Genomic DNA, 17,919 nt, shown 5'->3' on the forward strand with positions numbered 1-17,919 from the left:
CAGTGTCCTCCTCACAGGGAATAATGGTTTCCAGTAATGTTTAGATAAATACGTTGTTTATCAATGTTCAATCTTTATTTTCACTTAGTTGACTCTGGAGGTGCAAACTTACCACGCCAGGCAGAAGTGTTTCCCGATCGTGATCATTTTGGTAGAATTTTCTATAACCAAGCACGCATGTCTTCACAAAGAATTCCACAGGTAACTTTATTTGAGAAAAAAAGCAGGAATATAATTAAGCTGGATTGTAAAGGGAACTATATAGGCAGTGACATGCATCATATGGAATTGAGAACTAAATAATTTTCAGTTACAATGGAAAATGTCAATTAAAAGTCATCCTTGCTATTTAGGACACTCATGAATTTCTTATCTCAATTTATCACATTAGTGTTTGTCTCTTGTGTGTATTTGGAGTTGACAAGAAAACTGTCTTAGGTTTGTTTTGTTAAACCCAGACCTCTTTGCTTTTCCTTTGTTTTATTTCAAAGGGACATTTTTTTCTTCTTCTTTTATTCATGTGCTGTTGAAAACACATAGCAGTGGGTAGAATTTTTTTATACAACTTGTTAAAAGAAACTGTTTTGACTGTATCTGATCTTATGCTTGGAAGCAGAGGCACAACAGCAGGAAGCAATTTGCTAGCACTTGACCTATATGGCTTTACCCCACTCCATCACCATTTAACTGGAAAAGCTTTGAGTGTGTACTGATGTACGTCAAAACGGGAATTGGCATTCTCCTCCCCGCTTCTGCACATCATTCTTTTACCTTTTGCACTGCAATCAAAATATGTACTTGCCTCTTAGAACACTGATTTAGTTGTTCACTTTGTCCTTCCTTCCATATCTTTAGGAAGACTGTCTCCTTTTAAAAAAAAAGTTCAAAAGACTTCATTTGGAACTTTTTTAGAGAAAGAGAAATCATTTTTTTCTTTTTAAAGCTGCAAAAGTTTGCTGGGCAGAAGGGTGATGATGGATTCATGATACCACAGGTCCCAGCCAGTTAGTTCTATGCATTGTTGACTGTTTCTGCAGGCTGGCCAACTGGGTTTTCCTTGTATTTGAGCCTGGAAAGAGAAAGGTTTGTCTGACCGCAAGATGACGAGTCTTCTTCAGAGTGCAATGACCCCCCGAATAGCTCTTATGTATTTTGGATTCCCACCTTCACTGCTCTCCCACTGCCGAGTGGCTGTCTGTTTTAATTCTTTCAAAGTGGGAATCTAATAAACTAGAGGATGTTTTCCCCAATGTAAAATTAATATTACGTAAGTCCATGAGTAAATAGATGTCCCTTACACATGTTTTTCTTGGACGATTGATAAATATATTTGTCTGACCCACCAGGATAACAGACAAACCTTTATAAATAAATAAATAGACAGATAGATAGATAGATAAACTGGATTCTCTCTTTTTTAAATATGGCAACCCTACCCACCAGGATAACAGCTATCAGGTTATAAATTAAAATAAATGATTTTTATTAATTCATACAAATTACTTACATGTCTAGCATATAATATCCTGGAGACAGCACAAAAGTTATTTTATCCATTACAGATGGTCATTCCCAGGAAAGAATATAGTTCAGCCATACTGTTCAGCATAGTCATATCTACAAAGATGCTTGGGAGAGTTTGTATTGAAGACCAGTTTAATTTGTACAGTGTATTGAATAAATGAGCACCATATTGCACAAAATATGTCCAGATTTTCTGTTCCTTTTATCACTAAGTTGTTTTCTTAGTGATAGGCAGGCACCATACATGTTTATACCTTAAGTCCAGGATAGTCTCTGTAAGGCCTTCCAGGTTTGACCTATAGAGAACCAAGTGGCCACTAAAAGAATAGTTAGTAAATCTTTAGTCTTTATAGCAACATTCAAGGCCTCGAAAGAGGGATAGTAAACACAGTTGGGGCGTAAAATCCATGGCTGCCTGAATTACGTTGGATACTTCTGAGTCCCTGAAATACCTGTATTACCAGGCAACCCTGCTGTAAGTGATAATAAGTCCCCTTACTATCACATCGCCACCGGCATCATGGTTGGACTGTAGGTGATACATGGGTATCCACTACCACCTGCATACCACTTTTAAAGTATTTTCTAATATACGCAGAAGCAGATTTTGCTGAGACCCAGGCCCATCACATCTGTTTCCCAAACCATTTTTCAAACCAATCAAGGCCCTCATTTGGTTGTTGATTATCGTGTTATATATAAGAAACGAGGCCTTTACAGCCACAAGAAAATAATTTCATCAAACCATGTCATAGTCCTAGAGGCATGTAATTTAATGATTGGGTTTCAGATGATATCACAAAATCGATGTAATTGCAGCCCCCACCCTCCAGCTCTGTTACCTATATCTACCCTAAGTTGTTCTTGTGGAATTAGATTTCTGTTTTGAAAGAAATATAATTCTGCCTTTTTCTCAAACTAAGAAAAAAAATTTCCCTCATAAATGTCTTAATGATTTGAATAGTTGCCTGTAACACTTTCTCCTGTGCCTTCAGTGTTCATAATGGACATAAAGGGGGCCTTTTCAGTCAATGATGATGCCTAATTTACCTTCAATTTTCTATAGTGCATTTCTTTCAATAAATGCCCACTGAGACAGCAAGGGCAGAAGGTTATATCCTTTCATTTTTCTTGCTTGCTTTCTCAAGCTTTTTCTATGCTTTTATGGTAATACTAATTTGGTGAAAATGTCATGCTTTGTGCTTCATATTTAGAGGTCTGAGTGCACCAGTTGGGACAATATTCCTCTCTTACATAGCAGGAATGAACCTTTAAAGAAGGAGTGACTCTGGGAAGGATTAATATTACTGTTCTATAAAACGCTGCCTGGAAAGACCCAGCAGCATCAGCAGCTTGCATAATTTATAGATCCAATTGGCAGAACTAAAGAGAACTATTCCTCTTCTGATCAGCTTACAAACTTAGTCTAGATGTAAACAAATATGAGCCAGTTGCTGCACGTTAGGTTGCAAGACTACAAGGAAGTGAAGTTGCCCGTAGGTGAGTATATTTCTTTCTGTTGAATGCTGTGTTTCTGTTTGTTTTCTCAGATAGCCGTGGTTATGGGTTCATGTACAGCAGGAGGAGCCTATGTCCCTGCAATGGCTGATGAAAGTATAATAGTTGGCAAGCAAGGGACGATTTTTTTGGGAGGTCCTCCATTGGTGAGTGCATGGTTTTGAACGAATTTTGTAGGATTTCCTGCTTTTGTTATAACATATAATTGTGGTTCGAGGACCCGACCCCCACGAAGTGAAATGAAGACACAGGGACACGTGATATAAGGTTGATGGGCTAGAAAAGGCCACAACTTTATTGATTACAGCAATGAAAAGGTATTGGCTTAGGCATTGGATCGAAACAAGTGGGTTTATTCACCAGTAGGTGGAGCCTGTTGATGCTAATCCAACTATAGGCTCACCCCTGCTGTCACCGAGGGTCGTGCCATGGCCTCCCGCCAAGCAGGCATCGGACGGAATACACGACCCCCAGATTCTTTAACGGAATACCCCTAAAAATTGAAGGCATAGGTGATGGCCACACCTAGCACTTCGAAACACCACAACACATTATTCCAATGCCTAACCTACCCACCAATACCACAAAAGTTGTGACGATTGCTAAGAGGTAGGCGAAAAAACCAAAAAGCCTAATGCCAAATGGAAAAACTCCTACCAGGCCCCCCGGGCAACCAGGGCAACCAACCTAAGGTCCATAGCAAGGCCAAGGGAAACTAAGCCCTGAGCTCAAAGGGAGTGGAGGGTGGGTGACTCGCGAGGGGACGACGACGAGGAATGAGGCCAGGGAGAGGCTGGCGCTGCAGCAAAAGGCTGCTGAACACGCCCCCTCCGCGGCACCTGGTTGGGTGGCCACCGGGGGGGGGCGTGAGCGCCAGCCAGGTGAGCTGGAGGCAGGGTGCCACGCCCCCTGCTGGGCAGTGCTCGGGCTCCCGCCCACAACCACTCCCCTCTCTTTCAGGGAGGAGAGTCTCTGTGTCACAGGCTTCTATGAAGAAAAGGGGTCACACCAAAAACAATACCTGCCCTAGCTGTATCCCAGATAGTTGAGGAAAATGTCTGAGATAATATGTGTTCTATCATCCAGCCACTTTCCTTCCTGTTGTTGTTGTTTAGTCGTTTAGTCGTGTCCGACTCTTCGTGACCCCATGGACCAGAGCACGCCAGGCACTCCTGTCTTCCACTGCCTCCCGCAGTTTGGTCAGACTCATGTTTGTAGCTTCGAGAACACTGTCCAACCATCTAGTCCTCTGTCGTCCCCTTCTCCTTGTGCCCTCCATCTTTCCCAACAACAGGGTCTTTTCCAGGGAGTCTTCTCTTCTCATGAGGTGGCCAAAGTATTGGAGCCTCAGCTTCAGGATCTGTCCTTCCAGTGAGCACTCAGGGCTGATTTCCTTAAGAATGTATAGGTTTGGTCTTCTTGCTGTCCATGGGACTCTCAAGAGTCTCCTCCAGCACCATAATTCAAAAGCATTTTCCTTCCTGTATCCTTTTCAATGTGATGTAAACTATTATTTCCTTAACTATATCCAATTCTGCTTTTTAATTATAAACATCCATTTTCCAATATTTTGTCAGTCCTTAATTAAAAACAGAGCTAACACATTAAAGGGGAAACATGATATGGAACTTTTAGAACTTTGGAAATTTGTAGTTGTTGAAATATATTTCAATAAAAAGTGGCAGCCACTACCTAGATTTCTTTTACCAAGATGATGTGTTGTCAAAGCTGAAACATGCACATTTCATTGCTTAGCTTGCAGGGATAATGGCTTCAGCGTGGGAAGTGTTTTCCTGGGTCAGGAATAGTGTTCTGGTACAAAAGTAATCAGCAGAAGCAGACACAGAAAATCAATAGGTACCTTTGGATGACGAAACTCTGCCATTTAGCCCTAATTAATTTGTTACTTAATTTCCTGCTTGAATTTTCGGCACTAATTATATCACTTTAGAAAAATGGAACAGACTCAGAGCTTATTGATTAGCTTTAAGTGTATTTTTTTTTTGAAACAAATGTTTTTTTAAAAAAATAGGTAGCTTTGAGGCTGCTAAGTTGAATGGAAATGGAGATTTGAGGCAGGCAGGCTCTGCTTAGCATCAGATGATATTAAAATTAGGTTTTGGGGAAATGATTCTGTATTTGTCTTTAAGGATTGGCCACTCCTAGCTGCAGCACAAATTCCTTACTCTTGTGCTGGATCCAGCACAAAATCCCTCACTCTTACATTTAAATTTATTCATGCCCCACGACCCACTCCTTCAGCTACACCTCCCACAGTCATAAAAAAGTCTCCAGCTTCCTTAAACAACTCTGCTGTTTCTCCTTGCTTCCCCTTATGCCTGGAGCTCTCTCTCTCATGCAACACCGCCTCTCCCCCATTTTCTGTGTCTTCTTTGGCACACCCTTTCAGTCTTCTCTCCTGATATGATCACCCTTAAATCTGTTCCTGAACTGAACACATGTTCTTCCAATTTTACTGTTTAACTTTAGATAATAAGATCCTGGAAGTCTTTATAAAGTGACATACATATTAATAGTGCTTCTTAAATAATCATAATAATGATTTTATGTTACTTGGTTATATTTTTATGGCATTTAATACTCTACTCAATCAGCTATGTCCACTGGGCATAGTGCAAAGTGCTCCATCCCATCTTCCCTTTCCAGCTTGAGTTCCCTCTCTTTTCTTTCCAGCATTAGTATTATATAGCAGTACGTCTGAACCAACTGTGTAGACCAGTGTTTATTACTAGGTTCAAACCTTGGTTTATATGGGCCAAAGTAGTGAACTGAAGAGATTCTTGGATGAGAGTTGGGGGAAGTAACAGGCAGGGTCCAAAGCCTGAAAATTTCAAAGATTATTGTAGTTAACTTTTTAAAAAACACATAATTGCATTGCTGCTTATCTTTGGAAGCTAGTTTGGAAGCCTTTTCAGCTATGGGCTAAAATTGCTTTAAATATATAAATAGCATCCCTAGTTCTATGAACTTCTGTGCTGAGACTTTGTTTTTGTATTTTAGGTTAAAGCAGCAACAGGGGAGGAGGTATCAGCAGAAGATCTTGGTGGTGCTGATCTTCACTGCAGGTAAAACAAAACACTCTTCTCCACCTTCAGTACATTTTAATGGAACGTGCCTTAAATTATGTTGCTTTGAACTGTTGTTGCATTCCCCTTGCTTTAAATAATGGTGGGCTCTTCTGCTATCAATGGATATTACCACTAAATGCTTGCCCTTTATTTCTCAAGTTCCCTTTGTGTTTGGGTTCTATGGCATGTCATTCCCTGCCCCCCTCCCAAAAGTATTTCACCATTGAATAGTAAATAAAAATATATTGCTTAATATCATGCCATGGTCTTGTATTTTAAATCTGTGCAGAAAATCTGGTGTAACTGATCACTATGCTTTGGATGATAACCATGCACTCCATTTAGCGAGGAAAGTGGTGAGAAGTTTGAATTACCAGAAGAAAGTAGACGTGAGTATGTTTTGTTCAGTTTCCTTTGAAGCGATGTATGAAATAGAATACTTAGAATGTGGCTTTGGTAGCAGTGCTGTGCATTTAAAGTTTCCATTTGCACTGTGGCCTGTTGCAAACATAAGACAGCTGGTTTCTTAATCATGGTTAGATTGAGAGTGGATCGCAAGCTCATGTGTTCCCTCCCTTCTCCCATTTGGATTCTACCCATCCTCCCTTGTTAACACTATCCCTGGAGCAGTGTGTTATCAGTACGGTCACTAGGCCAGGTTTACGCTAGGCCAGATTTTGACATAAGGGGTGGAATTCAACGAAGTGATACTTAGTAGAGCCATTGAAATTAATGCACATGAAAAAGTGAAGTCCATTAATTTTAAGAGGTCTACTCTGAGTGAACTTCAACCATGGCTTTTATGTAGGTACAGATATATCATTCAATGCACCAAGGTTAATGAGGAGTTCATCTGGGGGGAGCGGGTGGGAGATGGAGTAAGCAAGTCTGTCCTTGTCTGATGATGTATTAAACTTAGTTCAGAAAATGAAGAGTTATGCCTGCACTGGCCCTGACTAGATATTAGACTATTACATTTTCAGACCTACAATTTAACTTTCAGACCTACAATTTAGGATAGCATACACCATCCATCCTATTCTCCTGTCGCACACAAATTCATCTAACCTTCCTATTCCAGGGTTATGTGTGATTGTCATGAAACCATGGGTGTTCCTGAACTCTGATTGTGGTGCTCAGTGTGAGTTTAGGATCATGGTAATATCACCTACTTGAGCAGGGCTGAAGCTGAAAACACCTGCAAGGAAAAGCCTCCTTTGGTCTCAGGGAGAGAGAGTTGGGAGGAGAGCCCTGCTGTGCCCTCCCTCTTCTGTCCTCCTCCTCTTCCAGGGGTGACCCATTGGGCTTTAAGGCTAATTTCTGCAAAGGCCAGCTGCTAAGTCTCAGCACAGTCCAGTGTGCCTCTTTTGCCCCCTAGCGGCTCAGACTGAGGAGAGCCAGTGTGGTGTAGTGGTTAAGAGCGGTTGACTTGTAATCTGGTGAACCTGGTTCACATCTCTGCTCCTCCACATGCAGCTGCTGGGTGACCTTGGGCTAGTCACACTTCTCTGAAGTCTCTCAGCCCCACTCACCTCACAGAGTGTTTGTTGTGGGGGAGGAAGGAGATTGTTAGCCGCTTTGAGACTCCTTAGGGTAGTGATAAAGCGGGATATCAAATCCAAACTACTATTCCTCCTCCTCTTCTTCTTCTTCTTCTTCTTCTTCTTCTTCTTCTTCACCACAGCAAGACTTGTGCAAAAATAGGGTGCCAGGTACTATATATGATACCCCATTCCCAGTCCCTTAACCAGGGTTCAATTTTCTTTCTATCTTTTCTTTCTATCTTTTATTTAATTTGATTGCTTACCCACCTTTTCCTATATCCAATGCCCTTTTAAAATGTAATAGGGAAGGGGGATTATTGGGTTTTTTAATTTTCATTTTTATTATGTATTTTATGTTTTTATATTGTGATTTTATGTTGTAACCACCCTTAGACCTGCGGGTGTAGGGTGGTATACTAATTTAATAGATAACAGGGTCCCAAGGTGAGTTACAACAATAAAATATATAATTACAAAACAAATAACTTGTAGGTCAGAATTGAGCCACAAAGCTGTTTTGGAAATGTGCAAATTACTGCTGGAACTTAGGAAGAGCTGCGAGGAAGAGAGAAAAGTTCTAAGAATCCAGGATAAGTTTAGCTGTCATGCTGAATGAATTGTTACTCAGATGCAAACACCTGAGCCTGAGTTGGGTATAGAGAGAGACTCTGGAAGCCTGTAGGAAAATATTGATGAATGTTTTGATTAATTTGTGGGGTTTTTTGTACTTTAAATTATTGCAGGTGACAATAGAACCATCGGAAGAACCTTTGTTTCCTGCTGATGAACTTTATGGGATAGTTGGAGAGCAGCTTAAAAGAAATTTTGATGTTAGAGAGGTATAAATACAAAATATTGCTGCCATGATTGTCTATTTTGTATTGTTTTAAATGTATCTGCTGCTTAATTGTTTTTTGTTTGCTATTTTTATTGTACATCACCTTGAGACAATTGTGAAGAAGGTGACTGATGACGGTGATGATAACAACTACTTTCTATAATAATTGGGCTTTCAATTTCAAACACGTTCAGCCTAGTGTGTTCCTTCAGCTGGTAGTAATGAAGCCCAGTTACTTGGAATTTAATATCAATCTAATACAGTGGTGCCTCACAAGACGAAAAGAATCCGTTCTGTGATTCTCTTCGTCTAGCGGTTTTTTCGTCTTGCGAAGCAAGCCCATTGACGGATTAGCGGATTAGCGCTATTAGCGGCTTTTAGCGGCTTAGCGGCTTATCGGATCAGCTGATTAGCAGCCTAGAAAAAGGGGGGGGGAGGGAAAAAAACCCGCAGGAACTCGCAAGACATTTTCGTCTTGCGAAGCAAGCCCATAGGAGATTCGTTTTGCGAAGCACCTCCAAAACGGAAAACTCTTTCGTCTAGCGAGTTTTCCGTCTTGCGAGGCATTCGTCTTGTGGGGCACCACTGTACAAAAGAGAATGTGATCTTAAAAATATTATCTGTTGTAACGAAGAATGAACTAATAATGTGTGTCTTGTTTGTTTTTCTACTTAAGGTCATTGCTAGACTTGTAGATGGAAGTAAATTCGATGAATTTAAAGCCTTATACGGAGATACCTTAATCACAGGTATTATTTTTAGGTGATTAGAAATCAAATTTCCTGCTACACATTTCAGAAAGTAGTTTATTTGTTTGCTATGGACTTGGACACTTCTTATGATATCAGAACCAAATTTGCATAATGGTTCATGAGATCAGGGAGCAGGTGCCATTTTGAATCAAGATGGTGAACTGAACCTTTCAAAACTGCACCTATTTCCCCTGCTTATTTCAAAACTGAACTGATTTTTTGTTTTTTATTTACCATTCATGAGGAACACCAGGTATGAAGCTGCTACTATTTAATATGTTGGAATATGGGTATGTTTGCATTTTAAAAATACTTTGTAAGAGCTTGTGGAAAATTAACAATTCATATAATTTATATGGAAGAATTGTGGCTGCAGGCCTAAAACTCTTATTCTTAGAATACTGATTTCATTCAAAAGGTGTTGAAATGTTTTATGCTTTCATTGTGAGATACATGTGCAATTTTCTCTTATTCTCATTTCCCCCTCTAGGATTTGCTCGGATATTTGGTTATCCGGTAGGAATAATTGGAAACAATGGTGTCCTTTTTTCAGAATCTGCAAAGAAGGCAAGTATAACATACGTTATTGAAGCTCTGCCTTCCAGACTTTCATTATTGCTGAGAACAAAGCAATTGCTGATAACTACATTCATAGCGGGTAATTAATTACCTTTTTGGTGGTTACTTATGACTATAAGAAGCATAACCAAGTCTAAAAAATAAAATAATTTCATGTTTACATTTTCTTACATTTTCTGGCAGGGATGGGGAACCTGTAGCCTTCCAGATGTTGCTGGACTGGAACTCCAGTTATCCCTTTTTATGTTGGCTGGGGAATTGTGGTCCGGGACATCTTCATGGCCACAGGCTCCCCATCCCTGTTTTAAGGAAATATAATTACTCTTGCTGCTTTTAGTTGTAAATACAGTGGTACCTCAGGTTAAGTACTTAATTCGTTCCGGAGGTCTGTACTTAACCTGAAACTGTTCTTAACCTGAAGCACCACTTTAGCTAATGGGGCCTCCTGCTGCTGCCGCGCCACCGGAGCATGATTTCTGTTCTTATGCTGAAGCAAAGTTCTTAACCTGAAGCACTATTTCTGGGTTAGTGGAGTGTGTAACCTGAAGCGTATGTAACCTGAAGCGTATGTAACCCGAGGTACCACTGTATGCCCAACAGGAAGAAACACTTAGAAGACATTCTGTCATAGATTTATTGTCTAATAGTGTGTGTATGTAATAATACTGACTTACCTTTCAGTGTTGTTGTAAGGGTTACAACTAGGTGGTGCACGGGAAACACTTTGAACATTTGTACAGATGCTAAGTATGATTATTAACAAAGTTACAAAAGCTTTTTCTCAAACCTGCCACGCTGCAAGAATTTTTTAGTCTAACCTGCTATTTTGTCATTCTTAATGGCAGTGATCTAACGTACTATTTCTAGCATTCCGTACCATAGCAAACTTGTTTCCTCAGTTATTACCACCTACCATTTATCACATCCTTATGTGTTGAAACTTGCTTCAAATCTATTTTAGCAGTTATTGGGGAATGAGTAACTTATTCATGAATCAGCTGTTTACGAAGATAAGTAACACTAACTGGGAAAAGTTGTTTTATTCTGAAGCAATTTGAGAGTATTACTACAGTTAGAAAAAATAACAGACAAGCTGATGCTCTGGTATAGGGTCATTTCCAACGGAGGGAATTGGGAAAGTGCAATTATGTGTTGGAATGTTTGTTTTTTTAATTAGATAAGCATTATATATCATGTAAAAGATTGTGATTTTGTTACACACACACACACACACACACACACACACACACACACACACATATAGCAACTTAATAAAACATTGTCATGGAAGCACCTATTGGTTTTAACAATAGATGGGATTGAAGATAAGCTGTTCAACAATTAACTGCCAGTAGGTCCCTTTACCTTTTAGATAAACTATCTTTTTACTGTCTTTACAGGGCACCCATTTTATTCAGCTTTGTTGTCAGAGAAACATTCCCATTGTATTTCTGCAAAACATCACAGGTCTGTGACTCATTATGATTTATGTAGCTGAATTTCAGGGGAAATAAATTATTTGGAGCTGCAGATTCATTGCATAGCCCCCAGGCAACTAAATACGTAGTAGTAATAAATATATTCCTATCCATTATTTATAACCTTTATTTGTTTTTTTAGGAGGGCTGTAGAGCTGACATTAAGTAAAGTGTTATTAAAGTGTCTTAAAATCTAAGCAGTATATAATGACTGAAATTAAGAACAAGAAACCCTGTCCTGAAGGTGTACAATCAGCAATGACTGTTATCTTAAAGTAAGAATAGATTAATACCTTAAATAGCGAGGAAGCTATTTATGTTGTGTTTTAGTTGGGGTGGGCCCAGTAAAGGTGTTACCTTACTGTTGCTTTTGGATTCTCTCCCCACCCCCTCTGCAATGGACCAGTAAGATTACTTTGCAAAATTGGTTGACATTGATCTTGCTGCTTTTATAATTCACTAGGTTTCATGGTTGGTAAGGATTATGAAGCTGGTGGAATAGCAAAAGATGGAGCCAAGATGGTAACTGCTGTAGCATGTGCCAATGTGCCTAAAATAACAGTACTAATTGGAGGTTCCTATGGAGCTGGAAATTATGGGATGTGTGGAAGAGCATATAGGTAAGTATGTGCCTAGAATTAGTTAACTGTTAAATGCAGTTGTGGCTCAGGCAGACTATGTCACCTGTGTTTATTCACCTTATACAGGTGAATTAGTGAATGTATACATTCGTATGTCCTACTCATTGTATTAAATCCCTTGGTCATTCCAGTTACATGGTGCTCATGTCACTTTGTATGTGTAATGTTGCAGTATCCTGGCACAGAAACTAAAATACCCCTTCTTTATAGCTAGAAAAACTTGATGAAAATTTTGATGCTCACTGTAGGTACCAATGGATAATTAAGCGGTATAACAACTTTGCTAAATGAATTAAATAAATGGCATGGTTAAGGAAAATGGTGGATCTTTGCTGCTTACATATTATGCAAATCACAATGACAGTAAGGAAGTTTAGGTACATGATGGAGCAGGTCTTTGAAACTCTTCCTGTCCCTGTGCCCCTCAAACAAAATAAAATTAGAATAATTCTGGAGTAGGGAATTTGGGGGAAAAGCAGGAGATTTGTGCCTTGTGTTAGTTTGTTTTATCTTTTTCAGTCCCAGATTCCTTTTTATGTGGCCAAATGCTCGGATCTCAGTTATGGGAGGAGAGCAAGCTGCAATGGTTTTGGCTACAATAGCCAAGGACCGAAAAGCAAGGGAAGGGAAGCAGGTAAGTATTTTTTGTTATTGATGTGGGTAAGAAGACAGGTGTAAATCTGGGAATGGGGCAGGGAGAGAGATGTGAGATTGAAGCTTTCTGGTTCTTGTCCTTGTCATGCTAACCTATGGTCTTATGCAATCAGTGTGCAATATTGCTTCTTAATATATAAAAGTGTAGCTCTTGCAGACTAAAATCCGACTTTCTTTCCATATCAATCCACTAGCTAACTGAAGAGGAGGAAAAAACTCTCAAAGAGCCAATCATCCGGAGGTTTGAAGAGGAAGGCAGTCCCTACTACTCTAGTGCACGGTAACATATAGATTATAGTTTAACATGCTACGGTGTTTTGCTTCCACACACCCCCTCGCCACCACAACCTGTGGTGGAGGTTCTGATAAAGCTTAAGCTGCAAAGATGTTGGATTGTCACGAGGGTCAGATAGGTAATGCCTTACTCTTCCATTAGCGGAACAGAGACTTGATTGGATCAGGCCCTTTATTATCAACTATTTATTAAACATCATTAATGTGCAAAGTGTTCAGTCCTGTGCACCCACAAAATTGGTAAATATAATCAACACTCCGATTTAACAGATGAAATACTGAGGTTCAAATATAATAATTCTAGTTAAGGCTATTCCACGTACCTGAGGGCACTGGCGCAGGAAGAGTGCGGGGGGATTGCATCGCCCCTGGCAGCATGTCCCGGTGGGGTGCCATCATGGCTGCCCCCCCGCCTGCGCTGGGCGCCATGCCCCCAGGATGCGTGCCAGCCCCTGCCTGCTCCTCCACTGCCTGAGGGGGATGTGAAGTCTGATAATCAAGGATCAAGCTCAGTACTCTTATTTACCAGCCGAAACTGGCTTTTCATGATCTGCTAGAGATAAATTTACATGGATCATTTTGTGTTTTACTAGGCGTGAGGGCAGCCAGCATCTCTCTTAGAATTACTAAAGCAGAGTGTATGTTTATTATGTTATTTAGTAATAGTAGCAAGCCATATCTTTCTTGTGATAATTCAAGAAACGCATTTGAAGAATGCTAGAGCTTTTATCTTCCAAAAAGCAAATGAAACTGTTTACCACAGAGGATATATTTTACTTGCATTTGAATTACCACCTTGTAAATCTGATCAGTCAGATTTATTAAAAGGTGTTAATAAGTGTGAGTTTAAACACAAAACTTCACTGTCTATTATTCATTGTCCTACTGCCAACACCAAACAATTGCAAGAACCTGGGGCAATCTTTTTTCTTGAGAGTTGACATAGCAGGCTGTGTTCCATGTTGTCGCTAAGACATTGTTTAGCATTATGAGAACAAACTGCAATGAGCCTTGCAGGGCTTGCTTGCTCCCATCTTCCCCTCTCCTGATCCCAAACAACTGCAAAGAGGTTAAGCTCACAGCTTGCCATGTTGTCTGAACCCAGACAAACTGTGACTAATGTTAAATATACCTGGTTGCCATAAACCAGCTTATTCAAACCACAGTCAACATTGACTGTAGTTTTGCAGGGTTCAGATGATAGGCTAAAGCGCAGTTATACTAAAGCATTAATTTCCTATCTATTGGCCATTCCAGAGGAAGAAAAGAGTTTGCAATCCTGAGGTTCACTACAATTTGTTCTCAGAATGCTAAAGCATGGTTTTAGCATTAACGTCCAAAGGCATCCAGCGTTTGTTAATTACTCAGTTCTCACAGACTTATCTATATAGTAGTAGCCTATCTTGTACTCCTTGCTGTCAACTGGAAATTCATGGTCTTTGATATAGATTGGCCTTAGCAATAAATACGAATCTGGGTGATTCATCTCAGTTGCAAAAATACGTGTGGTTAAACCGCTTGAGGACCTGGTTTTGTCCAGCTGTCACAAAATTTCATATGTCTCCCCAGGCCAGAAGGGACAAATAAATACATGTATTTTCATCTTTTATTATTGGATTATACTGCAGTCAAGAAAACTTCTCATTGAACTAATTACATTAAAAAAATTATCATCAGACTGTATGTGCTTAAACCAAATCCTTAATTTGGAGGTATTTTCCCCCTCTCTGTGTTGTCTTCTTAGATATAATAACTGGAGGCCCTTTATAATTTTTATATGTGTTAAAGGCCTGAAAAATAATTGGATTTTTAAGCATGCAGTATGTGCCTAGTTGTGATACAAGAAACATCTGCCTTTCAGCGGATGATCTTATAAGCAGTCTATTAGTTAGTGGTTGTACAAAGGTTATTTTAACTTTAGGCTTTTAAACTTGTCACTAATAAGGAATGTTCAGTAATTGTGATGAAAAGGCTAAAAATTAGAGGCATTCCATCATTTTTTGCTTTTAAATTTGAGATCTTCATGAGAGAACATTTCAGACATGTTTGGTCTGCCTCTACCTATGTGGTGCTTGACCTTTTCGGTAATAAAGTACAGTGGTGCCCTGCAAGACGAATGCCTCGCAAGACGGAAAACCCGCTAGATGAAAGGGTTTTCCGTTTTTGAGCTGCTTCGCAAGACGATTTTCCCTATGGGCTTGCTTTGCAAGACGAAAACGTCTTGCAAGTGTTCCGATTTTTTCCCGCTTTCCCCCCCTTTTTCTAAGCCGCTAATAGCCTTTTAGCCGCTAATCCGCTAAGCCTTTAATAGCCGCTAAGCCTTTAATAGCGCTAAGCCGCTAATAGGGTTGCTTCGCAAGACGAAAAAACCGCTAGACGAAGAGACTCGCGGAACGGATTAATTTCGTCTTGCGAGGCACCACTGTATCTCTGATGCTCTTCAGATCCATCATTAAATTGCTGCATTGCTAAAGTACTTGGAAAAAATAGGATCTACTAAGAACATTTCATATGCAACCTCATTGAAAGGAATAGGAATTGCACAAGCGCACAACTGTGATTGCATAGTTTGTATCATCTGATATAATTAGGCATTCTAGATTCCCTTTTCCAATTCAGCTTCTTGAACTTTGTTGAAGGTACCTCTAATGATCCCCTGCTTGTCATAAGCAGTGTTTTAGGTGGTAAAAGGTAAAGGACCCCTGGACAGTTAAGTCCAGTCAAAGGCGACTATGGGGTGCGGCGCTCATCTCGCTTTTCAGGCCGAGGGAGCCAGCGTTTGTCCACAGACAACTTTCCAGGTCATGTGGCCAGCATGACTAAACCGCTATTGGCGCAACGGAACACCGTGACGGAAACCATAGCGCATGGAAACACTATTTACCTTCCCGCCGCAGTGGTACCTATTTATCTACTTGCACTGGTATGCTTTCGAACTGCTAAGTTGGCAGAAGCTGGGACAGAGCAATGGGAACTCGCCCGTCGCACAGATTTGAACTGCTGACCTTCTGATCAGCAAGCTCAAGAGGCTCGGTGGCTTAGACCACAGCGCCACCCGCATGCAATAATTGGTAGCAAGAGCTCCAAAAGCCTGTTTTGTGCACACAAATTATATGTACAGTACTTTATGCCCTAAGCATTGAAATATACATCCACCAAGTGGAAGTGGAAATATTTCCCCTTGACTGGTGTTTCTAGTGGGTAAAAGGCTGTATGCTTAAGTTCAAGAGGAAAAGCCATCATTGTCTCGAAAGACGCTAGTCTGTGCTACAGGGGTGTCAGAACTACAATGAGGCAAAAAAGGGGGAAGCTCCTCCTTTAAACTCTTTTTCTATTTTCCGATCCACCACCGACTCCTTTGATCCACTCTGGCTACTATTAGCACCTGTGGGGCATTTTGCTGCTGCTCTGGCTTGCTGTATGCTTAGGAAGTACTGTTTATTTCATAAGATTATTTCCCTCAGAGCTGCAATATCAATATACAAATGCAGTTCTTTTTGACATCAACAAAAAGTTTTCTCATTGAATTTGTGACACAAATCAGAATGATTTCTATAAAAGATATTAAGAGAATGCTAGATTATAAAGTCAAATAAAAGGAAATTTTATTGACATTAGTATAAGGCCAAGTATCTGAATCTTGGACAAATTGCCAGGATCTGTGTGAATCTGCAGTAGTGGATCCAGTGACATTTTTGGATCGAGACCTTCAGAGAGCAAGGTCAATTTGGTTTTTGTTTGACCTTCTTCTGGGTTAAACGGAACAGTGCATGCTTAAGGGAGCTTTATTCATGATTCCTATGCCTGTCTCTGGATCTAGTTCCTTGCAGCTGCTTTCATAGATCCCAGTAAGTGGATTTGAATTTTGTGTGTAGCACCCAACAAATGACATTTCTGCTTATTTGTTGGAGATATTGGGGAGGCAGATTCCAGTCTCCCCATCACTTCTTCAGCGGGTGATCGGCAGTATTAACAGTGACAGTGTGCTGCATGCGTGTTTGTATATATTATTTTGCAAATCACTCTGTATGCACACTGTGGTGTTTATATTGGTACTGTGATCTTTGTACTATAAAATTGGGACTAAGGAGGCAGAACAGTGCATTTTTAAAAAATGGAGGCACATTTCTTTATTAGCTGTGTGTATAAATTATATCTCATTCTGCGTACAGGATGTCAGTAGTCTGCTCCATAGTTGTATTTCCTCATCAAACGTGCCTGACTAGGACCTTTCACATGCAGAGGTCTTAATTACCAAGAGTCATTAGCCAGACATCTTTTTAATGAGCTAGATTAATCAGCTTTCAGGTCTCTAAAAGGAGTTTAATCAGTTTACCTTGTAACAAATGACATGAGCAGCTTTCTTCCCAAGCCTCTTTTTCTTGCAGAGGCCCTGTTATGAATTTTTTACAAGCAGAGATATGATTCATGGTCTCGCCATGGGGTTTGATGGGTTGCTCAATAATTAATGCTTTGTCCTGTTACAGAAGGCAGTTTTCACTAAACAAAGATAGGAAGCCACAGTGATTTGGAGAAAGTAATCTTTTATCTTATGGTGAAAAATCTTTCAAGTTGCCAATAAAAATTCTATTTGCCCTATCAAAATTGTGTTCTACAGATTTAAAGGATAGATATTTTTCTTGTTATAGTGCTTTTTTTTAAAGGCTAGACTTGGGCCAATAAGGTTTTCTGAAGAAGTGTGCATGCACACGAAAGCTCATACTAATAACACACCTAGTGGGTCTCTAAGGTGCTACTGGAAGGAATTTTTTTATTTTGTTTTGACTACGGCAGACCAACATGGCTACCTACCTGTAACTAAGATTTTCTTAGAATACAGTCCTGGTCAGCGTTTTCATTTAATTTTGATACCTTGTCTAGAATATCAAAATGTGTGTTTTTTTTAATCCTGAAAGAGGAATTCATCTTTGGCTTCTATAGCCCGAAGAGGCTATAGTGAGGTTAAAGCCAGAAGGATAAAGTGTAATTGAAAATTCAAATGAAAAGT

The 17,919-nt window shown here is 39.9% G+C and overlaps 1 protein-coding gene and 1 long non-coding RNA gene across 2 annotated transcripts in view; both read left to right on the forward strand.

The window, feature by feature from the left end:
• MCCC2 (methylcrotonyl-CoA carboxylase subunit 2) overlaps window positions 1-17,919 on the forward strand; it is a 30,828-nt gene that overhangs the window by 9,890 nt on the left and 3,019 nt on the right. The window contains exons 6-16 of the mRNA XM_083465344.1: window positions 89-201; window positions 3,075-3,188; window positions 6,064-6,128; window positions 6,421-6,520; window positions 8,419-8,514; window positions 9,190-9,262; window positions 9,756-9,832; window positions 11,245-11,311; window positions 11,786-11,942; window positions 12,483-12,597; window positions 12,812-12,897. Coding sequence (XP_083321470.1) covers window positions 89-201; window positions 3,075-3,188; window positions 6,064-6,128; window positions 6,421-6,520; window positions 8,419-8,514; window positions 9,190-9,262; window positions 9,756-9,832; window positions 11,245-11,311; window positions 11,786-11,942; window positions 12,483-12,597; window positions 12,812-12,897 — 1,063 coding nt within the window. The remainder of the gene's footprint in view (window positions 1-88; window positions 202-3,074; window positions 3,189-6,063; window positions 6,129-6,420; window positions 6,521-8,418; window positions 8,515-9,189; window positions 9,263-9,755; window positions 9,833-11,244; window positions 11,312-11,785; window positions 11,943-12,482; window positions 12,598-12,811; window positions 12,898-17,919) is intronic.
• Window positions 12,904-16,087, forward strand: LOC310688752. Its single transcript, XR_014517139.1, has 2 exons — window positions 12,904-14,995; window positions 15,328-16,087. It is a non-coding gene; the product is annotated as an uncharacterized lncRNA (long non-coding RNA).

This window comes from Podarcis liolepis (assembly GCF_965112155.1).
Source record: "Podarcis liolepis genome assembly, chromosome: 11".
In the NCBI taxonomy this organism is placed as follows: domain Eukaryota; kingdom Metazoa; phylum Chordata; class Lepidosauria; order Squamata; family Lacertidae; genus Podarcis; species Podarcis liolepis.